The sequence below is a fragment of the Giraffa tippelskirchi genome, chromosome 11 (assembly GCF_054371585.1).
Source record: "Giraffa tippelskirchi isolate mGirTip1 chromosome 11, T2T-mGirTip1v1.2.pri, whole genome shotgun sequence".
Classification (NCBI taxonomy): Eukaryota; Metazoa; Chordata; class Mammalia; order Artiodactyla; family Giraffidae; genus Giraffa; species Giraffa tippelskirchi.
In genome coordinates this window covers 33369950-33395353 of record NC_137285.1, presented here as the reverse complement: position 1 = coordinate 33395353, position 25404 = coordinate 33369950, and the positions used below count along the sequence as shown (strand labels likewise).

Sequence of the window (25404 nt, the reverse complement as noted above, 5' to 3'; positions counted from 1 at the left end):
AGAGTACATTATGCAAAATGCCAGGTTGGATGAATCACAAGCTGGATTCAACTTTGCCAGAAGAAATGTCAGCAACTTCAGATATACAGATGATACCACTATAATCGCCAGAAACAGAAGAGGAACTTAAGAGCCTTTGATGAAGTTGAAAGAAGAGAATGAAAAAGCTGGCTTGAAACTCAACATTCAAAAAAAAAACTAAGATCATGGCATTTGATCCCATCACTTCATGGCAAATAGAAGGGGAAAAAGTGGAAGCGGTGGAAGATTTTATTTTCTTGGGTTCTGAAATCAGTGTGGACTGTGACTGAGCCATGAAATTAAAAGACACTTGCTCCTTGAAAGGAAAGCTATGCAAACCCTAACTAAAGTGAAGTGAAGTCGCTCAGTCAGGTCCAACTCTTTGCGACCCCATGGACTGTAGCCTACCAAGTTCCTCTGTCCATGGGATTTTCTAGGCACGAGTACTGGAGTGGGTTGCCATTTCCTTCTCCAGGGGATCTTCCTGACCCAGGGATTGAAACTGGGTTTCCCTCACTGTAGGCAGATGCTTTTACCATCTGAGCCACCAGGGAAGTCTGACAAACTAGAGAGCGTTTAATAAGCAGAGATATCACTTTGCCAACAAAGGTCCATATAGTTAAATCTATGGTTTTTCCAGTAGTTCTGTACAAATGTGAGAGTTGGTTCATTTAAAAAGGCTGACTGTCAAAGAATTGATGCTTTTGAATTGTTGTGCTGGAGAAGACTCTTGAATGTCCCATGGATGCCAGGAGATCAAACAATGAATCCTAAAGGAAATCAACCCTGAATATGCATAGGAAGGACTGTTTCTGGAGCTGAAGTTCCAATACTTCGGCCACCTGATGCAAAGAGCAGACCCTGATGCTGGGAAAGACTAAGGAAAAAGGTGAATGGGGTGGCAGAGGATGAGATGCCTAGATAGCATCAGCAACTTAATGGATGTGAATTTGAGCAAACTCTGTGAATTAGCAGAGGACAGGGAAGCAGGGAATGCTACCACCCATGAGTTCTCAAATAGTTGGATATGACTTAGCGACTGACAGCAACAACATAAAGTTCTTATCTTTGAAGGTATATTTCTCTGTATGTTTAACAGAAAATACATGCACATATGTATATAAACATATATGTTGTCCATATACATACACTTGTGTGTGTGTGTGTCCTAGACCTCTAAGCAACTGAAATTATTTAGCTCATTGCATGCTCTTAAAATCCTCATGCTGTCTTATTTTCTGTTATATTTCATGCATTTCTTTAGAAAGCTTTTCTAGAAGAAGTTAACCCCTATTAACTTATAACCAGCGTATTTTATGAGACATCATGCATTTTCTACATGAACACTTTCTCAGACAGTGTGAAGTCCAACCTAATCTTTTTAATCTTGTGACGGCTAGTAATTTTTGATGTTAAATTGATGACCTACTTCTGTGATTATCTTGTTTAGGTGTCTGCTGCCTCTTATTGCCCTGCTACTAATATATTTTATAATGTATTTAAAGATAAACAAATGTAATTGAAGTATAAACTTATATATTCAACCAGAATGCTTTAAATATCATGGTATTTAATGCATTTGTGGTACATAGTAATGTGTAACTTCTCTCACAAAATATTTATCTAAAAATCTTCACTTCTCTGAATGATAAGTAACTTTTTAAAGTAGGCAGTTTCCTTCAAAGAATATATATCTTTTATTTATACCATATTTAAATATATTTAGGTCTACATTTTAGCATTTAAAATATATTATGTGTGCTCAGTCACTTCAATCGTGTTCAACTCTTTGAGACCCCGTGGACTGTAGCCCACCAGTCTCCTTTGTCCATGGGATTATCCAGGCGAGAATACTGGAGTGGGTTTCCATTTCCTTTTCCAAAAATATATTATAAAATATAAAATACATATTATAAAATATATTAAATATGCATATTTGAAGAGATATTCCATAGTGGGGAGTTCCAAATATGAGAGGAGTAATAAAAATTGCTAGAAATAATACTCTTTTATAAAAACTGAGATTCACTGCTAGAGCTTTCAAGTCTACCATCTTTAACTTTTTGTTTGCACATATGCTATTAATACACAAGTCTTCTTCTATTTTCCTAAAATATTTGTTCTCACTTATGATGATACAGAGAGTCCTCTGGTAGCCCTAATGATAGGTTAGAATATGCTTTTATGCAGTGTTTTGTTTTGGCAACATCTTCATTAATTTAATTTCTATAAGTATGCTAATTTTGTGTTCTACTTAGGAGATAGATATAGATCTATACATATATAACATCATGTGCCAGGTACTACTTAAAATGTGCTATAATCATTTTATTTTTAAAAACTCTCTAGTTCATCCTGTGGTCTATACTCTAGATGATGAAGTTAAAGCCAAAGAGAAAGTAACTTTGCTACCTACTTAAAATAGTAGGGTGTGTAAATGAATTAATTAGGAGACAATGTTTTTCTCTTATATATCTGTAGCTAATTACCCACAATTTTTAATGATGTCACTGTTATTGTTTGTCATGTAAAAAGCATAGACAGTCATTTCTGTGAAGAATTCTCAAAATCAAGTCACTTCCTGACATTAGTAGGCTTAGAAATTCTATATTAAGAGAAGCTTAAGTATTGGCAGTCTGGACAAGAGGATGTTAGAAAGATTTTCTTGAAGTTTGCTTAGAAAGCAGTCTGTTACACTAACACTGTGTGATGTACAACATGATCCTAATGACCCTCTTCTGTTTCACTTACTCTTGTAGTTTCTTCCTTCATTCATCCATTATCTATGTAATCTCTTATACCTACTAATCACAAATTCCTGATGCTTCCTCCTGCATCCCCTCACCCCCTTGGCAAACACAAGTCTGCTTTATATATCTGTATGTCTTTTTTTGTTTGAAAGATATGCTCATTTGTGTCATGTTTTAGATTCTATATATAAGTCATAATATATTTGTCTTTGTGTTTCTGACTTACTTCCCTTACTATGATAATCTTTAGGTTCATCCATGTTGCTACAAATAGCATTATTTCATTCTTTCCATGGCTTTTTTTTTCATTCTTTTTAAAGGCTAAGTAATATTACAGTGTGTGTATATATATATATATATATATGTATATATATATATACACACACACACACACAGAACATATTTTATTTCTCTATTCATCTGTTGATGGAAATTCAGATTGCTTCCATGTCTATTGTCCTGGCTATTGAACATAGGGCTGCTTCTATTAATATAGAGGTGCATGTATGTTTTTACATTATACTTTTGCCTGGGTGTATGCCCAGGGCTTGCTGAATCATATGGTGACTTTATTTTACTTTTTGAGGAATCTTCATATGTTTTCCATAGTGGTTGCACCAGTTTACAAAACCATCAACAGTGTGGGATTTTCCACAACCTCTGCAGCATTCATTATTTGTAGACTTTGTAATGATGACCATTCTGACTCACATAAAGTGATACCTTGTTGCAGTTTTGATTTGCCTTTCTCTAATAATTAGCTATATGAGCATCTTTTCATGTGCCTGTTGGCCATGGGCATTTCCTCTCTGGAGAACTATCAATTTAGGTCTTCTGCCAATTTTTTGATTGGGTTGTTTTTTGTTGTTGTTGTTACTGAATTGTGGGAGCTGTGTGTATATTTTGAAAATTAAGCCCTTGTTTGGTCACATCATTTGCAAATATTTTCTTTCAGCCTGGATGTTGTCTTTTTGTGTTTATTTATGTTTTCCACTGCTGTGCAAATGACTTTAAGCTTAATTATGTCCCATTTGTTTATTTTTGCTTTTATTTCTATTGCCTTGGGTGGCTGACCTAAGGAAACATTGGTACAATTCATGAGAATGTTTTGCCTGTGTTTTCTTCTGGTAGTTTTATACTGTCTTGTCTTATATTTAAGTCTTTAAGTCACCTTGAGTTCATTTTTTTGTATGGTACAGGGTGTGTTCCAACTTCAATGATTTACATGAAGCTATTAAACTTTCCCAAAACCACTTGCTGAAGAGACTGCTTTTCCTCACTGTATATTCTTTCTTGCCTCCTTGGTCAAAGGTTAATTGCCCATAGGCATGTAGGTTTATTCCAGGCTCTCTATTCTGTTCCATTGATCCATATGTCTGTTTTTGTGTGAATACCATACTGTTTTAATTACTATATCTCTGTAGTATTGTCTGAAGTCTCAGTTGCTTATGCCTCCTGCTTTGTTTTATTCCTCAAGATCGCTTTGGCAATTCTGAGCATTTTGTGGTTCCATATAAATTTTAAGATTTGTTCTAATACTGTGGAAAATGTCATGGGTATTTTGATAGGTATTGCATTATCTGTAAATTTCTCTGAGTAGTTTGGCCATTTTAGCAATATTAAGTCTTCCAATCCAAGAGCATAGGATATCATTCCATTTCTTTGACTCATATTCAGTTAGCATTATTAATGTTTTGTAGTTCTTATCATTTAAATCTTTTACCTCCTTGGCAAGGTTTATTCCTAAATATCTTATTTTTGATGCAATTTTAATAGGGGTTGTTTGTTAGCATTCTCTTTCTGATATTTCACTGTTGGTTTAAATAAATGCAACATATTTCTATTAATCTTATATCCTACTATGTTGCTGAATTCATTTATCAGTTCTAGTGGTTTTTGTGTGGAAGCTTTAGGGTTTTCTGTATATAGGGTAACATCACCTTCATATAATGGCAATTTCTCCTCTTAACATGGGAATAATTCTTACATTGTCTTGGTTTCAGTCCAACTCACTTGGTTGTCAAGAGTATACTCTCTCTATCTGTTTAAGTTCAAGGATGTTTAAAAATATATATGAGCACTAAACTGGCAACATGAAGCAGTCAGAGATGTAGCTGCATTCAGAACCCAGAAACCAACTTTACGTAGTCAGACAGTGATTGACTCTTGCTTCTCCCATGGGTTGCATAGGTCTTCCTCCTTGTCATATTTTCTTGAATCCTGATCTGCATTATCACAAATTATCACAGCCCTAATTCTATGTCTTGGTTCCTTTTGCTCTGCATCCTTACAATTTTGGTTCTCTGTACTCTAGATTTTCTAGTGTTTCTTGTGTTCACAATTTCTTGAATCAGAAACACAATTTCTGATTCAAATTACCCTACCCTAAAATAATATTATTATCCTACCTCATCAGTTCATTGAGATTAAAACCATGGAGTCATGGCTAGTTTCTGGATTATATGCCTTAATGTAATCTTGGCACTATTGTCTAATCAACTAATGCTAGACACTAGATTGGAAATCTGTAGTCCTTGGATTATTGTCTTCAATTAGTGCTAAAAGAGTGACAGTTTCACTTAAAATTGGCTTTGAAATTGGCATATGGAAGGCAGTGTATTTGGCATATCTTATATAGCTTTCCATCCCTAAAATAGTATATTTTAAATGTCTCATTTCCTTCACCATATGTACATTACAAGACATTTTGACTAACCACAGATATATTTCAGATACATTAAATTTTTATCTATATTTTCTTTTGACTTTGCCCTTTTCATTTGCCTTCTGAAGTTAAGTCAATTTTTTAAGTCCAAATGGAGAAACAGTCAATAAGACAGCTAGCTAAAACATTACCCTCACATAAATGTCACTTATCAAAAAGTGTTTTGCACTAGTGCAAACCTTACACTTTCAAAAGAGAAGGCTAAGCAAAAACTTACTTAGTTGAAAGGCCAAGCAATTTACGCATGAGTTGCTAAGGAAAAAAGTTGTTCAGTACTATGGTATGCTGCTCCATAGTTGATGACAATATTGCTATTGTTTATGTAACATTCACTCTCCACATGCATTTTCTCATAGAGATGGCACAATCAACATGACATCTATCATTTGAACATAACTGAAAGTCCCTAATTTACATAATAAGGTAATTTATTAAAGGGGCATTAATAAAAGTTCCTAGTGTCTAGGCATCTGTTCTATTGAACCATATTTTCATTATAAGATATACATTATCTTCAAAAAGAATTTTGCATTTCAGTTAAGTCATGAATAAACATTGAATAATGGAGGTCTATAGCTTTGAAGTTTTCATTATCTGATTATAAAGAAAGGATTTTGAGAGAGATTATGTATGGTAAATTATGGAAAGCCACAGATGTTTCACAGGATTCCAAGTGTAGAGAAAAAATGTTATTTAACCCAACTCTTGGTTCCAGGCAGGCTACCTATAGATAAAAAGCTAAGCTGGAACTTAAAGCCCAACCAGGAGTAAACTAGGTGAAGAATTTTATTGACGATATTCCTGCAGGTATAACATGTATAACAATGAAGAGATTCAAAATGACTTGATGTTTGTAATGTGACTTTAGGATGACATAAGCATATCGTGGAAGCCCATGTGTGCTATGCTAAGGATTTTGAGCTTACACAAATACACACACACACACACACACACACACACATACCTGCATTATGTTTCTAAGCAAACGAGTGGCATTGTCAAACCTGTGTTTATTACAGATAGCTGTTATATTGTATGAAGGATAAATTGATGTGACAAAAGAAAGGCATTCCAGTATATAAATAGCTGTCAAAAATGTAAAAATTATGAAATGACATTCCAATAGAAATAATGGATAAGGACATAAATAGAAGAAAGTTTTATTTATATATTTGCTAGCATAGTCAATATAATTTATAAGCAAACCTAGTATATATGTGAGATAATATATATTTTCATTTGGTAAGCTTATGTATATGTGTGTACACATACACACATATGTAGAAACAGTTCACCCTGAGTATGGTGGGATGAACTTTCATGGACAACTGGTAGTAATGGCAGCAACCTTTCAGAATTCAACTTTGGTAACACATGTCAATGGCTCTAAACATTCCCAGACCTCTTATAGGACAATATGCTAATGGAAATAAGTAGATGAAAAGTGGGTCGTCACAGTGCACACACACACACATATGTGTAAATGTATGTGTGTGTGCATACATTTACATGACTGATCAACAAACAATACTTGAGTGCCAATCAGTTATACTAGTCTTTGCTGTAGGTATCAGGTTTAAGTTCACGAACAATGAGCAGCTGTATTTTTAAAAAGTAGAAATCTATCTGATGGAATAGTGTACTTTGATTTAGACTACACTAGACAGGTTATGTTATATTCTTATCTGCTACATTTTATATATTGTATCAGAAACACCTCCATTCATATGTGCATTTATATAAAAATAATGTAAAGTCATATAAGGAAAATAGACTTGGTTATTATATCTGTGTAATTGAATTCAAAGTATTTTTTTAAATATAACAGTCTAACTTTGTACAATCAATAGAACATGTTCTAAAGAGACAATAATAAATAAAATGTTTAAATTAAGTAATTTCAGAATAAATTTTATTTTTCTATTATTTGTCTTCTTGATCTAAGAATACTATAGTGTCCTAGCTAGTATAATTTTAATGAATGTTATAGTTGATTTGCTATACATTTTTATTTTAGTAAATTATTGATATATTATACTTTGGGGCTATTATAAATAAAATCTTTTATTGTATCTTCTAATTCTTACATAAGAAAGTGAAATTTGGAGTATTTATGTTGTGTCTTGTCACCTAACTGAACTCTATTGTTATTTTTATGTGTAATTTTAATTTAAACTTTGTGACATTTTATCTTCAAATTTTGATCATTTTATTTATAATTTTACATTACTTATAAATTTATATTTGTTTCTGGATTTAATAAATTGTTTAGTTCATCAAAATTCATTTCTAGTACTTATCACAATTCCTTATTTGATTATTAACTTATTATCCTTGCTTTGTTAAATGTTAAAAATTTAACACACATTTATATTAACATGTGTGTGTTAATATTAATGTTAATTCTAACATTAGAATGTGCCTCTATTCATAGGTTGCTAGGTCACTAAGAGTATATTGCACTTAATAATATGTGATGCATTTTGTGAGATTCTGTTTTCAGATTTAAGCTGTATTTATCATTCTTATTATATTCTAATATATCAAGTGAATTGATTTCTTAATTAAATTTCTACCAAATTCTTCTTTCATTCCAAGAGGATTCCTGTCTATGATCAAAATTTAAATATCCTGATGAATTTCACTTGCATTTTATTTGTAATTTCTGTCATTAGTGAAAGTGTCTTGTAATTTGTTTTACTTTGCTACTATTATCAACTAATTGTCATCTCTTCCGACTTTACAAAATGAATAGGCATGTTTCCATCTTGATCTACATTCTAGCAATGTTGAATATAGCAGGAATTATATAATTCTTGGAAGTTAGTAAATATACTTTATAGAAACCTCATACCCTAAGGTAATCTTGAGAAGAAATTATTTTTGAAAATGGTTTAATTATCACCATGATTATTTTTATTCAGATTTATTTTTTGTGTGTTCAGTTTGGATATTTATAGTTCCTTGGAATTTATAAAATATGTCTATAAAATATAAAACTATAAAAACATAGATAAATTCAATAGAGCTTATTGAATTTGGTAGCAGAAAAAAACTACATTAGTTTAAAATTAACATAACTACAATCATTTCTTCTTTCTTCCCTCTCTCCTGCCTTTTCCTTCTTGGATTTTTTTTTTTCTCTCTCTTTCTCTTTCATCTATTTTGTTCAGCAATGAATGAATTATATGCATTATCTTTTGGCCAAAACTCTTTGGGTCCACATGTTGAATTTTATTTTTGCATTTTTGTTGTTTAATATGAGTTATAATTGTATTTGATTTTTAAAATATTTAGTTTGTTAAATAATTTTGTATTAATAGTTTTAAATATTTGTGACACATTTTTATATTTGTTTTATTGTTTTCTGAAGATGCCTAAGCAATTTATGGTTATTGGTATCTACCTCCAGAATACAGCAAGTCTTTCTATTTTCCAGTTACTTTGTGACTGCTCTTGAATATCTCTCAAGAAAACTTAAAAAGAAAACATTTCCTGTTTTTATCACAGAACATTTATGTAACAACACTAATTCAGCAATAATAATCGTGCCATTGTAACTTTGTGTTTTTCCTCTTCATTTATCAAATACTGAAGGGGACTGAGTCAAAGCAGAATATGATGGTAGATTTATGAATGTTGTGTCTAATCTTAATAGTTTGTCTCATATTTTAATACTGTGCTTTAAATTTATATAATTTTAAACTCATTACATAGTGCTTTGAATTTTACTTTATCTGGTGTTAATATTATAAGTCAGGTATTTTGTGTACTTTCCCTGGTGGCTCAGAGGTTAAAGCATATGCCTGCAATGTGGGAGACCCAAGTTAGACCCCTGGGTTGGGAAGATCCCCTGGAGAAGGAAATGGCAACCCACTCCAGTATTCTTGCCTGGAGAATCCCATGGACGGAGGAGCCTGGTGGGCTACAGTCCACGGGGTCACAAAGAGCTGGCCATGACTGAGTGACTTCACTTTCACTTTTCACTTTCACATGTTATTGCCTATCTTAAAAATGTGTGCCCTTAGACCTTTAACATAGCAGTGTTTTAACATACCACCGGGGCTTATGCATGCTTTTCCTATGTCTGAAAATCAGATTCCTCCAACCCTCCCTGTGTGCACTCTTTTTCATATTTTAAATTTCCCCTTCAGCGTCATCATTAGGGAGAGATATTTCCCCTAGATTCACTGATCATAATAATCCACTCATTAAAAGCAGTCAGGGTACTATGTTCCTTTCTCTCATAACACATTAAAATTTTAATTGTGAAATTATATAATTTGAATCTTGTTTTTTCATTTTCTTCACCCTCACCTTAGCGACTGAACAACTACCATATAAACTCTATTAGCACAGAAACTGGGTCTATCCTATCTTGTGTAATGTAGTACTGAGTACAGTGCCTGGCACATGATATGCACACTTCATACCCCTTGGATGAAGATATGAAGAAACATAAGTCTACTTACGTTTGTTTACAAGAATCTCAAAAAAATGCTTACTCTACAAAAATTAATTTTATAAAATATAAGAGGTGCTGAAACATACATGACTTGGGCCTCCGGCCTCCAGCAAGGAGCACTGGACTCAGTCTTGTCTCTGTAACACTGACAGTCAGGGTTTAGTTTTTTGAAAGCGATTATGTTTAATATCATTATAACGTGCAGGGAGTAATCAGATGTGTATGAGCTTTGCCTTTAGTTTCATTTCCTTCTCACTAATATTATTTTGCTTTGAAAGTGTATGCGTATGCCCCAAACTTTTATAATTCTAAATCAAGTATATTTCAAAAAAAAATTATATACAATTCGATAAATTTGAATTAGAAAAGGAGGCAGGCATTTTGCTGAGAATATTTTTAGTTGGTATTTTCCTTCATATCTGCTTTAATATTTTAACTTTTCATTTGTTTAGTTAGTTCTTACACAATAGTTAATAAATCTATTGTCCAGGAATAATTTAATAAGAACTGTTTATTATGCATTGAAATTAGCAAGATATATTTAGATTTATTGCATTTTCAGTTCAGTTCAGTTGCTTAGCCTGTCTGACTCTGCGACCCCATGGACTGCAGAACGACAGGCTTCCCTGTCCATCTCTAACTCTTGGAGCTTACAAAAACACATGTCCATAGAGTTGGGGATGCCATCCAACCATCTCATACTCTGTCATCCACTTCTCTGCTTTTTAATATGCTGTCTAAGTTGGTCATAGCTTTTCTTCCAAGGAGCAAGCGTCTTTTAATTTCATGGGTGCAGTCACCATCTGCAGTGATTTTGGAGCCCTCAAAAATAAAGGCTCTCACAATTTCCATCGTTTGCCCATCTATTTGCCATGACGAGATGGGACCGGATGCCATGATTTAGTTTTCTGAATGTTGAGTTTTGAGCCAATTTTTTCACTCTCTTCTTTAACTTTCATCAAGACGTTCTTTAGTTCTTCTTCTCTTTCTGCCATAAGGGTGGTGTCTTCTGCATATCTGAAGTTATTGCTATTTCTCCCGGCAATCTTGATTCCAGCTTGTGCTTCATCCAGCCCAACATTTCGCATGATATAAACTGCACACAAGATAAATAAACAGGGTGACAAAATACAGTTTTGATGTACTCCTTTCCCAATTTGGAACCAGTCGGCTGTTCCATGTCCAGTTTTAACTGTTGCTTCTCAACCTGCTGACAGATTTTTCAGGAGGCAGATCAGGTGGTCTGGTATTCCCATCTCTTGAAGAATTTTTCAGTTTGTTGTGATCCACACAGTAAAAGTCTTTGCAGTAGTCGATAAAGCAGAAATAGATGTTTTCCTGCAACTCGCTTGCTTTTTTGATGATACAACAGATGTTGGCAATTTGATCTCTGGTTCCTCTGCCTTACCTAAATCCAACTTGTACATCTGGAATTTCATGGTTCACATACTGTTGAAGCCTGGCTTGAGAATTTTGAGCATTACGTTGTTAGCATGTGAGTGCAATTGTGCGGTAATTTGAACATCCTTTGGCGTTGCCTTTCTTTGGGATTAGAGTGAAAACAGACCCTTTCCAGTCCTGTGGCCACTGCTGAGTTTTCCAAATTTGCTGGAATATTGAGGACAGCACTTTCACAGATTCATCTTTCAGGATTTGAAATAACTCAACTGGAATTCTATCATCTCCACTAACTTTGTTCATAGTGATGCTTCATAAAGAACATTTGACTTCACATTCCAGGATGTCTTGCTCTACATGAATGATCACAGTATCATGGTTATCTGGGTCATGAAGATCTTTTTGTATAATTCTTCTGTGTATTTTTACCACCTCTTCTTAATGTCTCCTGCTTCTATTAGGCCCATACCAATTCTGTTCTTTATTGTGCCCATCTTTGCATGAAATGTTCCCTTGGTATCTTTAATTTTCTTGAAAAGATCTCTAGTCTTTCCCAATCTGTTTTCCTCTATTTCTTTGCACTGATCACTGAGGAAGGCTTTCTTATCTCTCCTTGCTATTCTTTGAAACTCTGCATTCAAATGGGTATATCTTTACTTGCCTCCTTTGCCTTTCACTGCTCTTCTTTCCTCAGCTGTTTGTAAGGCCTCCCGAGACAACCATTTAGCCTTTTTGCATTTCTTTTTCTTGGAGATGGTCTTGATCCCTGCCTCCTGTACAGTGGTACAAACTTCTGTCCATAGTTCTTCAGCCACTCTCTCTATCAGATGTGACCCCTTAATTCTATTTCTCACTTCCACTGTATAATCGTAGGGGATTTGATTTAGGTCATATCTGAATGGCCTAGTGGTTTTCCTTACTTTCAATTTAAGTCTGAATTTGGCAATAAGGAGTTCATGATCTGAGCCACAGTCAGCTCCTGGTCTTGTTTTTGCTGATTGTATAGAGCTTCTCCATCTTTGGCTACAAAGAATATAATCAATCTGATTTCAGTATTGACCATCTGGTGGTGTCCATGTGGAGAGTTGTCTCCTGTGTTGTTGGAAGAGAGTGTTTACTATGACCAGTTCTTTCTCTTGGCAAAACTCTGTTAGCCTTTGGCCTGGTTTGTTTTGTATTCCAAGGCCAAATTTGCTGGTTACTCCAGGTATCTCTAGACTTCTTACTTTTGCATTCCAGTCTCCTATAATGAAAAGGACATCTTTTTTTGGGTGTTAGTTCTTGAGGTTCTTGTAAATCTTCAGAGAACCATTTAACTTCAGCTTCTTCAGCATTACTGGTCAGGGCATAGACTTGGATTTCTGTGATATTGAATGGTTTACCTTGGAAATGAACAGAGATCATGCTGTCATTTTTTAGATTGCATCCAAGTACTGCATTTTGGACTCTTTGGTTGACTATGATGGCTACTCCATTTCTTCTAAGGAATTCTTACCCACAGTGTAGATAAAATGATCATTTGAGTTAGATTCACCCATTCCAGTCCTTTTTAGTTCACTGATTCCTAAAATGTCGATGTTCACTCTTGGCCATCTCCTGTTTGACCATTTCTAATTTGCTTGACTCAGGAACCTAACATCCCAGGTTCTTATTCAATATTGCTTTTTATAGCATCAGACTTTACTTTCATCAACAGTCACATCCATAGCTGAGTGCTGTTTTTACTTTGGCTCCATCTCCTCATTCTGGAGTTATTTCTCCACTATTCTCCAGTAGCATATTGGGCACCTACAGACCTTGGGAGTTCATCTTTCAGTGTCTTTTTGCCTTTTCATACTGTTCATCGGGTTCTCAAGGGAAGAATACTGAAGTGGTTTGCCATTCCCTTCTCCGGTGGACCACGTTTTGTCAGACCTCTCCACCATGACCGTCCATCGTAGGTGGTCCGACAGGGCATGGCTGATTGTTTCATTGCATTAGACAAAGTTGTGGTCTGTGTGATCAGTTTGGTTAGTTTTCTGTGACTGTTTTTATCATTTTGTCCTTCATTGCATATTATGTATAAGTATTACTTATGATTATTGAGAATTTTAAATTTATAACTGCTTCAATTATTAACTTTTAAGTATTACCTCAAATAAATGAATAGTTTTAACTACTATGTATATTTTAAAGATATATTTTAACACCATTAGCTTAAATATCTCAATGTTCTCAGTGATGCATAATTTTTTTGTTTATTAACATAATCTCTATTCTAAAGAACTGGCTATCAAGACATGAGCAGAACATTATCATACTCCCAGCATTTTAATGTTTTATTAAAGTAGGTTGTTGAATTCACCCTCACTATTCTTTAATGCATGCTATACTCTATCTTAGAGATTGTGACCTCTTTGATAGTTATTTTTATTACTATGTAACTGAATTTCACTTTACTCATTTTTTTTCTCCTTTTTCTTTTAAACATGCTGCAGTAGCTAACATATTATGGAGAGAAGAAGGTACTAAATTCCATTATTTTTTTATATTATTGTGATTATTTTGCTTACTTGATATATTGTTGACTATCAGTTCTAATAATTGCCTTATTCATTTCTATTTTGATTAAAACTTTATTTGAGCATAAACCAATATTATTCTGTAAATGGCTATCATTAAAATATTTATAGATCTTCATCAGCTTGATTATTGATATATAATCAGCAAATTAAGTTACAATATATGGAAATGCTTTTTAAGAGTATAGAATTAAAACTAGTCAAATAAATGAAAGCAAACTTAGTTAAGCATAATTTATATATTAAGCCCTGATTTAAATAAGAAAAGGAGAAATTATTAAACTATTACCTTATGAAGGAAATATAATAAATATTGTGACTTCCCTGATGGTCTAGTAGTTAAGAATTCACCTTCCAATGCAGGGGTTGCAGGTTCAATCCCTAGGTAGGAGGATGTGATCCCAAAAACCCTGTGGCTAGAAATCCAAGACAAAAAAAAGAAGCAATATTGTAAAAACAACAACAACAAAAAACAACTCAATAAAGACTTGAAATAATCCACATCAGAAATAATCTTAAAAAAAGAAAAAAATGGGTTTTAAACTTCAAGCAACTGGATTCAAATCCAGTCTGTAGCAGTATGTAACCTAGGGTCTCTTTATGTCACAAATTTGTCATCTCAAAAGTAAGGATAGTTGTTAATTCTCAACAAGGTTGTTTTATCAAATTCTTAAATTGTAGTCTGTACTCAATTGCTCTAGTCTTTCTTAATTAGCCACAGAAGCCAAGAGGAAGTGTTTGCCCAGAATTCAAATATCCCAAGTGCTTTAGTCAAATTATTAGGAGAAAAGTGACAATGGTAGGCAATGGTCAAAGTAATTGTCTACACAAACCATTGTAGAAAAACTTCTTTGTTTCCATTTCTAGATTCTTAAATGAATTGGAGTCACACCTACCTGGATGACCATGCCTCAGAAGGGTTAATAAATTCTGAAATTTAGCCATCTCAATTTTATTCTCAAAGATGAGCATAACATGTTTTTTTCTCCCTTGGTATTTCTTTCTCCTCAAGTCTTTTGTAAAGGCCCTAAACTCCAGTTTACTAAAGAGCTATTGGAGTAATTTTATCTTCTCATTTTATTCCACTTGGATATTTCACATTTGAACATACAAATTCAATCATTACTGAAACAGGTATTATCAGCATATGTGTTAGATGTTTCTTTAGACTCTCTTATTTCTTGAGATCAAAAAAATATTTCTATGGGTATTGTAAAAATGGATTTTATTTAATCGTTATTAAGGGAAGGAATAAAACTTAAATATTCAGAGATCACGTACCACAGGACTAGCTTGGCTCACTAATTGCTGGGAAAATTTGAATGAGTCATTTTACCTCTCTGAGCCAGACGTTTTTTAAAATAATGCTTGAAATATAGTTTGGCACTCTCCTTGCAAATTTGTGATATGTAAATCTCTTTAAAATATATAAAACAACTCTTTTTTATAACTTGAATTGATGTCATTAACATTAGTACTTTATAATAATCATTAGTATGTAATAATAGTATAATATTATTCAGGTGACCTTTAAAAATATAGGAGACCTCCAGATTAATTAAAATCATCCTGAGATTCATTATATGAAAACATTTTTATCCATTTAAGTTTTTCTTCCATTAATCTTTGACTGTATGATTTCAATAAGTACTCTCCATCAGTCAGTGGCATGCTTACTCTTTATGATGTTGTTTGACCCAGGAAATCATAGCTATTTAGTACCTTTTGCAGATAATTTTGAAGTATATACAAGAAATGTTTTAGGAAATTTTTAAAATCCTTTTTCTATGTACAGTTGTCATCAGAGTACTTTGGTGTTTCCTGAAATAAACAAGATTTAAAATAATATATTTGACTCAGATTCCAGGAATCTGTAAATTATATTTATAATGCCACAGTTGTCAGCAAGGCATTACAATTGAAAATGATTGCATGTAATAATAGTAATGGTGGCCAGGCATAATAGACCAAGTTGAGGAATCATTAAACCATAAAAATGAGCACAATTATTTCATAAAAATAATTAAAATAACAAAAGAAGCATCCAAAGTAAATTTCTATCTGTATTTTTAAAACATAGAATAATAACTAAAAAAACTAAATATTCTGAGATCCATTTTTATCTTTACTCTAGCAGTGCTTTCTGTTTGTATGCTCATATGTTCACTCTTACCAAGAAAAAATTGTTCTCAGAGAGAACATTGAAGAATTCCAAGCATTTTAAGATAAATGATAAGTGAAAGAGATTTCAAAATGATAATTCCTCTATAATGTCATATGATTTAAAGGCAAACTCTTTTCTTTTTTGTAGGAGTGTAGAAAAACATTTTAAAAGAGAGAAAATATATCACTCATTTATTTACAATTTTAAAGAGACAACTAAATGTAGAGCACTTTGAAAGCACTTGTAAAGATAAGATCTAGTATCTGCTCTATGAAATTTTTAATCTTGTGAAATGAAAGATTAACTCATTGTCAACTAATTTTACTGCATGTATGATTTCAAAGTATGCATTAAAAGATTCAGTATGACTAGATCTCTTTTGCAATATTTTTATGGTCTTATAATCTAATAAAGTATTTCCTAATATTTATTTAGTAGACAACAGTTTGGTATATGTTTTACCATGTAACAATAATAAGGGTTTTTATAAGCACTGAATTAAAGAAATTTAAACCATTTTATTCACTGCAGGATTAATTTGAACTTTCAGATATACTAATATCAAACTCCAAGGAAAGATGTCAGATGGTTTGTTATGTAATATAGCATTTTCTAAATTTATTATAAATAAGATCGTTTTGCTGAATATCTGTAGGATCAATATGGCACTGAAATTACTTTGGAAAATACTGGCTTAATGTGACAACTAGTGATCTGAAAGCAAATGTATATATATACATATATGTATATGTATATATGTATTTTCATATTAAAATTTTCTTTGTAAATATTTATGAATCTCTTCACACACATATACGTTATAGAAATTATTCAAATAAATTACTATATTAGTTGGGCAATTAACACCAACCAGCACAAGGTACAAATAGAAGATTACAGTGAAATCTTGCAAAACAGTTTATGTGTTACATTATTATCTGACTAGCTTTGTGACCTATAATGTCACCAAAGTGGGGAAAAAAGAATAATAGGCATCAGGTCATCTCTTAACTCCTCCGACCTCAGATTTTCACATTTCATTGCCCAGACTGTTCTATGCTGCAGGGGAGCATGGGAAATGTAGGCGAGCGCACACGATCTTAATGAGCCACTGTATAATTGTTTTTAAGGCAAAATATTGCTAAGATTCTCAGGACCAAATTACTGTGTCACAACAATATTGGTGAAATATTTAAAATGAAAAGAGAGAGCTTTCAGAAGGTAAGGCTTTTAGATTCAGGAGACAGAGTATCATATCATTGGATGAGGGATAGACCACATCTTCTACTGTCTGTTTCTGATGCCAATGCCAGAGTGATCAAGCTGTCAATATTTTCATTTGCAAGTTCTATATCTTCTCTGTTAAAAACAAATGTCAATGTTTTAGCGTTTTATCTCATAAAACTGTTTTCAGATCAAAAAAAGAATCTGACAAGATAACCATTTGCAGATATATGTGCATATACACATTGACATATACGTGTATGCATATTTGTATACCCCCTTCATAGATCACAGCCTTGTCATGGAGAAGGAGCCTGTGTAACTCAAAGAAGCTATGAGCCATGCCATATAGGGCTACCCAAGATGGATGGGTCATAGTGAAAACTTCTGACAAAATGTGGTTCACTGGAGAAGGAATGGCAATCCATTCCAGAATTCTTGCCTGGAGAACCCTATGAACAGCATATAAAGGCAAAAAGATATGAGGCCAGAAGATGAGCTCCCAGGTTGGAAGGTGTCCCGCATGCTACTGGGGAAGAGCAGAGGGCAATTACTAATACCTCCAGTAAGAATGAGCAGCAGTGATGCTCAGCTGTGGACATGTCTGGTGGTGAAAATCAGTGAAAGTCGCTCTGTTGGGTTTGACTCTTTGCGACTCCATAAACCATACAGTCCATGGACTTCTCCAGACCAGAATACTGGAGTCGGTAGCCATTCCCTTCTCCAGGGGATCTTCCCAACCCAGGAATTGAACTGGGGTCTTCTGCATAGCAGGCGGATTCTTTACCAACTAAACTATTAGGGCAATGGCACCCCACTCCAGTACTCTTGCCTGGAAAATCCCATGGACGGAGGAGCCTGGTAGGCTACAGTCCATGGGGTCGCTAAGAGTCGGACACGACTGAGCGACTTCACTTTCACTTTTCCCTTTCACGCACTGGAGAAAGAAATGGCAACCCACTCCAGTATTCTTGCCTGGAGAATCCTAGGGACGGCGGAGCCTGGTGAGCCGCCGTCTATGGGGTCGCACAGAGTCGGACACGACTGAAGTGACTTAGCATAGCATAGCATAGTGAAGATAAATTTCGATGCTATAAAGATAGTGGAGGACAGAGAAAGCTGGTTATACTACAGTCCATGGGATCTCAGAATCAGATATGACTTAGTAACTGAACAACAACAACAAATATATGTATATACACAAACATGTGCACATATACATAATTATATATATGATTTCTTCTAATATTAACTACATAGCAAACAAATGCTCTATTATGATATAACCTTTGCTATGTTAATAATTGAATGTGAAATCAATCACGCAGATTTGCATTCAACTTTTTCAGCATAAGTTTGAAAGTTCAGGGAATTGAATTCTGACTTAAGAAGACTAGCTTTGGATAATATCATTCTGACCAATAATATATAATGTTCAGACAGTGTCTGAACATTAATTTCCTGAATTAATAGTGCCTAATAAGTTTAACACAATCACTCTCCAAAAATCTAGAAGATTGAAAGAGGAAGTCACTCTTGTTTCAATTGAACAAAACATAAATATCTTACTGAGGTGTGATGGTTTGGTGTTGCTATGTGTGTGAAAAGGATTTTAGCTCCAAAGACTGAGTACCAAAAATGGGAACATTCATAAACTGAAAATCCATCCCTGCTGGGTTATTCAAGGTGAGAAATGCAATGCAGACCATCTGTTTTTGCCTGTATTCTTCTTTATTAAAAAATAACTTTAGAATTAGTTGAAAGGGAAGAAAATAATATAATAACAATCAATGAAGGACTTTCTTTAACACAAAATTTACTAAATGATCTTTGATTGGTTACCAAATCACTGCATTGTAAGATTATAATTTGCTATTGACCATAAATTAAATGCTAAAGCAATGGCAGTTTACACAAGAGGAAGGTAAACACCACAAAATATTTTTGTTATTGACTTAAATATTCATCCAATAATCACAAAAACCATTATTCTGATAAAGTTTATGAAATATAGATGTTATATATAACACATAATGTAACTATATTATCATAATGCACTATTATTCTTGTGTGGCAGTCCTCAAGGGATTGATACAAGGATGTAAATTACATCCATTTTTTTTTTTCTCAGTCCATCTCGTATATTTAAAAGCACAGTATTGATCAAAAAATCCTCTGGGAAATACTTCTCTTCTTGTGTATGTCCTTTCTGTATAGAAAGAAAAACAAAGCAGAGAAAACGCTCACAAGGAAAAAACAGATTATAGATCACTTTTTTGAGCTACTATACCTTTTTAGATTAACTATCGACCTGAAAAAGACAAAGTACTTATGTCTGTCTTCACCAAGTGATGAAAAAGACAAAGCAATGACTACAGTTGTAAAGCTTTTACTTACATCAAGAACTTTTGTTAAACGGAAATACATCCATGAGGAAAGAATTGTAATTGAAACTAATGGTCAGACTTTTTGGGGCTCAGAAATCTTTTACACTCTTCAGAATTATTGACAACCCAAAGAGCTTTTGTTTATGTAGGTTATTTCTATCCACTTTAATTGTCATGTTAGAAATTAAAGCAAAATTCAAATATGTATTTAATAATTTATTACAAATAATTGTAGTAAACCCATTACATGAAACCATAAATACCATATTATTTGTAAAGTGATATTTAAAAAATGAAAAGGCTCACTGTTGAACACTGCGTTTTTAAAAATATCTGGCTGAATAAAAAACGTAGAATTCCTATATCTGCTTCTGCATTGAACTGTTGTGATATCATCATAACACCATATGTCATGTATACTATCAAGAGCTACACTCTATATTTGAATGAAAAAGAAAAATGCAAATGACATCTTAGCATTATAGTCTGAAAATAGTTTGAATTTGCAGACCCTCCTGAAAAGATCAACTGCTCTACTAGAAAATCAGGTTGCTCTTTCAGAAGGCTCATGTATTCATATAATTCAATCTCATAAAAAACTGAAATGTATAGTAGTATATCTCACAGTGTAGATTTGAGGAAAACATGAGGATAGTAAATGCATTTGGTTATATGCCATTTCACCATTTTCCCCCAATGATGTTTCAAAGAGATAATGTCAATCATAAAAATAGGGACAATTCAACATTTCTTGAAATCATAGTAAGAGTTCACGTCACTTGGCTGCATGTTTTCCTTTCTCCATCTTATTTACTTCTTACAATCACAACACAGAAGTTACATAGTAAGTAACTTCCCCACAATACAACAGAAAGTTCTATAGCTATGGTTTACCTCTGAGCTATCTGAGAATGGGATTTATCTGTTACAGTCTCTCATACCAAAAAAAATTTAAATGGTTAGAACATGGAAATATGTTGTAATGACATAGTTATACTGAACATACACAGGTACATTATTTCTTCTTATACAAATAAACATAATGAAAGCCCCTAATGTAAAAATCAGCATGTGTCTTCAATTACCAAGATCCCAGCATCAGATAATTTGTATTATTCTGTGCCTAGCATATTCAAAATAAATTATAATATTATAGTAGCAAATTTAGAATGCTACATCTTCATCATATACTCAGATTATGAACTCTTCTGCTAAAACCTAAAGGATAATTGATGAATAAGATATGTCTAGCAAGAAAATAAATGGCAAAATAAACCTTGTTTGGGTGGGGAAGAGAGGAATTCATCAACAGTTCTGAGGATAAAGTTTTTTTCATTGCAGAGTGACTGATAGCTAGTTCATTTATATTATCATTTTAACATATATGTACATGATATTTTGTTGGCACTACTATTTCATAACCACTAAGGAGTTATATTCCCACCAAAAACAGTAAAATGCACCTTGCTTAAAGTTATCTGCATTTCTCAATAACTTGTAACTTGGAAAGTAGTTTATACTCTGTAAAAATGCTGATGTATAACTCATATTTTAAAAAGTAAGAGAATACACTTTCAACGTTGAAAGTGATTTGGATGGATTAAGTAGGTTTTCAGAGGGAAATAACTCCCAGAAATTTAATCTGTGCAAAATTACAGCGGAATCTCACTGACCGCACAATGAACAGAATACAGTAAAAAAAAAAAATATATATATATATATACATATATATATAATATTGAAAACATCCATAGAAGAAAGGACAGAAGATGCTTCAGGAACTTTGTAAACAGTCTGGACTTGGAGTAGTTGTCAAACTCAAACATATTCAAGTTGCTGACTGTGGAGCAGAGTTGTGCAGCAGCTGAAGTAGGGTAGCGTCAAGTTCATTAAAAAATGTTATGTGCTTTGTAATCATCATCAAACAAAGTAACTGACTCAAGTGAAAATCAAACACCACATCACAACTTACTTGTGCTCATAAGTTTCAACACCCAGTCCTGTTAATTTGCAAGTCACTAATAGGTAGCGCACATCAACCATCTATCCAAGTTTATACAAAAGCTTATGGATACAAATTATTTTTTTGCATAAAAAACTGAGTTTTGTATACCTTTGGTATAGAATTGATGTTTCTGTATGCAGAGCTGTAATTATGAATAACAGCTGACAAGTCTTAAATTTTATTTCATGAAAAACAACTTGAATTTAGTCCTTGCCACTTCCGCTACTATTCAGGAACATCTTATTGTAACGTTGTGCATTCTGGAATTAAAATGCACAATTAACTGATAAAGATAACATGTGTTACAATATAAGAATGGTAAAATATTTTTAAAACAATAAGATTTGTCAAAATAATATTAAAATGGATATGCATTACTAGTTAGACATAATTTCATTATGTATAAATACCAATAAAGTTACAATTCTGATCGAATACGTTTTCCTCTTAATCATAGGAATAGATGGACACAGATCAAATAGGCAGAACTGGTGACATTTTAAATTAGCTAGAAACATATTTAATAAAAGAAAATACAGCTTAAGTTAAATAATTTTATTTTTTTGCAAATCAAATACTTGTGATCCTCAGTCTTGATTTCATAGACTTTGCAAGTATTGTCAGTTGAAATAAAAATTAAAAATGTTTTCAGAAGATAAACATTTTAAGCAATTTGAATTTTCAAACTACCAAGATTTCAATACAATTGCTTAACTATTAAAGGGCACATGCTCTCACTGAATTATGTGTGATAGAATTAAACTGAATAAATATGGTTTGCAAACTGGTATACCTGGATGAGGTAATCAGGAGAGGATCAGGAAAGAAAGGACTACATGCTCTTAGTCTGGACATGTTGGACAGACCCAAACCTGCAGTGTGAAAAAAATTAATAGTATGATTTAAATGAGATTTTTTTCAAGACCTTATATTAATTCAAGTTTTTTTTTGTTTTTTTTTAATAAATTTATTTATTTTAGTTGGGGGCTAATTACTTTACAATATTGTAGTAGTTTTTGACATAGATTGACATGAATCAGCCATGGGTTTACATAATTCAAGTTTTAAAGTGGAGAAACTAACCCCCAAATTTATCATTATGAAAACTGACATGTAAGACCTCTAGTAGGATTACATTTACAAATGTTATTTTTGGAAAATATTCAATATATATTCTCCAAAATCTAGAGGACTTGGTCTTTTTGTTTCTAGAACAAAAGTAATTAGTTTCTAAATTCCTGCAAAGAATGACAGTTTATTTTCCCTAGGGAACTCAAATAAGAAATAGGATAAACATGATTCTTCAGAAAGTACTTTTATACCTTAATCAACACCTAAATTAAGTGGGAAGGTAGCAGACATAATCTGTGTATCAAAGGGCTCGTAATTTCCATTTACAATTAGTTTAAAATATCTGAAACATTTGTTGACTTACAAAGAAAACACTGATGTACAGATTAGGGAGAAGTGGAATTTCTGCATAATATCACAAATTTACTTGGATATTTGGTAAAGGTCTCACATGGTTTGCTTTATTAACATTACATGACTTCACAAATTGATCTCCCACCAGCAATATGACTGGCACTGAGTTTTGGTCATAAAGGTTTCTGATAATTTTATTTTGAACTTTTGAATGTGTTTTTATTCCTAAGGTCTGGGAATTGGGAACATGTTCTATGTTTTTTATGAAGATGGAATCAAAGTGATACAACCCATAGAATGTGAATTTCAGAGGCACATTAAGCCAAGTGAAAAGCTCCTTGGATTTCAGGCAAGTATTTTAAAAATTCCTTTATAGTTTTATGCAGCAATTTTAAGTAGAATTGTATTTTGGAAATATAATGAAATCTGTACATATCTGAGACATTTTGGGAGGACAATATTAAAGCTATGATATTATCTGTTATTCTATTCAGGTTTTATATTTTAAGAGGAAAATAATATATTGTGTATTCTTAATTACTTGTTTGTAATCAAAATAAAAGCACTAGAATTGAATACCAAAAATGAACATGATGTAACTTTACTGGCTTTTTAATTTACAATGTCTCTCATTTTGGCGGGCAATGGTTACACAGTAAAAGAAAGTGAACTGTAAATAATCTGATGAAATTTGGGGTATATTAGCTGCTTTATAAATGTGAATTCCCTTTTGTTTTACATCTTATTTTTTCATGAGCTCACAATGGAATGAATGACTTAGACTTAGATGAAAAAACATCAACTCCTTTATTTATTGATATCTATCTGTACCTTACCTTTCACGGAAATTATTGTTTTGTGTAAAATTTTGATACAGCTTTCAGAAAATAAAAGAATATCTGACTAAATGGGTATTGATTTTACATATTAGGGAGTATACTTTTGTGCAAGGTAATAAGAAATTATGTTTATACTGCTATGGTTATATATTCTGTTGTTATTGTTTAGTTGCTAAGTCAAGTCTAACTCTTTTGCTACCCCATGGACTGTAGCCCACCAGGCTGCTCTGTACATGGAATTTCCCAGGCAAGAATGCTGGAATGGGTTGCCATTTCCTTCTCTAGGGGATCTTTCTGACCCAGGAATCAAACCTGCAACTCTTGCTTGGTAGGCAGATTCTTTACCACTGAAGTCCCATGGCTATATATATATCCACATAAATATATGTTTGTTCACCAAAATATGTAATACTGAAGGTAACTGCATTACCTATGTGTTCCCACACAAGTGCAGTCATCCAAAAATAAAATATTGGTGGACCTCAGAATGCAACCTTCTCTTGACACTTATTTTAAGGTTGGCATGGTCTCAAGATGTGAGCAAAATATATGTTAATGCCTTGGTTTAGATCCTTTATTTTCAACTTCTGTTTCCAGTCTACCAGTAGCCAGTGTTGCCATATGTTAACTTATGGAAACAATGGTTTACACCTTAAAGCCATATCCTAGGCTGAAAAGGAAAAAAAATTTGACAGTGAGATAAGTTAGGCCAGCACCTCTTCAGACACTCTAGGACAAAATGCCCTAATGTGTCCTATTCTAAAGAAAGGAAATAATTTAACTCAATATGTGTATGAATATTTAAAACAAATAAAACTATTTTTGATTTAAAACTATTTCATTTATAGGCTAAATTAATAAATAGAACATCACCATTTTTGTTAATCAATAGTTTAACAAGTATGAAAACAGTTGAAATTGTACATGCACTTTAATTTTATAATCATGTCAAATCAATACTGACAAAATGTATTTTGAATACGCTGTGCATGTATGTAAATAAATAAACACATATAAAAAGACTAATATTTGTTTCTGAGAAAGCAATTCACTCAATTTTATAGCACATTTATATTTTTATAAAAACATTATGTAAGAAGAACCTATTGTATAGTACAGGGAACTCAATTCTCTGTAATGATTGGGAAAAAAATCTAAAACAGAGTGTGTGTGTGTGTGTGTGTGTGTGTATACATATATATATATATATATACATATGTATATATTTGCATATATACAACTATGCAGCAGAAACAAACATAGCATTATAAATCAACTATACTCCAATAAAAGCTATTTTAAAAAACAGTATGAATGATAAATCTGGTCTAACAGACAGATATCAGAAATGTGGCATCCAAATTATAATATAAATCCAAACAAAATCATTTTACAAAGGAGTATTCCTTTCATATTCCTACAGAATTAGCAGTTGTAGCT

At 32.9% G+C, this 25404-nt stretch overlaps 1 protein-coding gene across 5 annotated transcripts in view; it reads left to right on the top strand.

Moving 5' to 3' along the window:
* FSTL5 (follistatin like 5) overlaps nt 1-25404 on the top strand; it is a 780511-nt gene that overhangs the window by 668731 nt on the left and 86376 nt on the right. For 4 of the 5 annotated variants that reach the window (XM_081538294.1, XM_081538299.1, XM_081538297.1 and 1 more), the window contains one exon: nt 23356-23474. In XM_081538294.1, coding sequence (XP_081394420.1) covers nt 23356-23474 — 119 coding nt within the window. Of the gene's footprint in view, nt 1-13836; nt 13864-23355; nt 23475-25404 lie in introns of all 5 variants that reach the window. The other variant, XM_081538293.1, reaches the window with a different exon arrangement.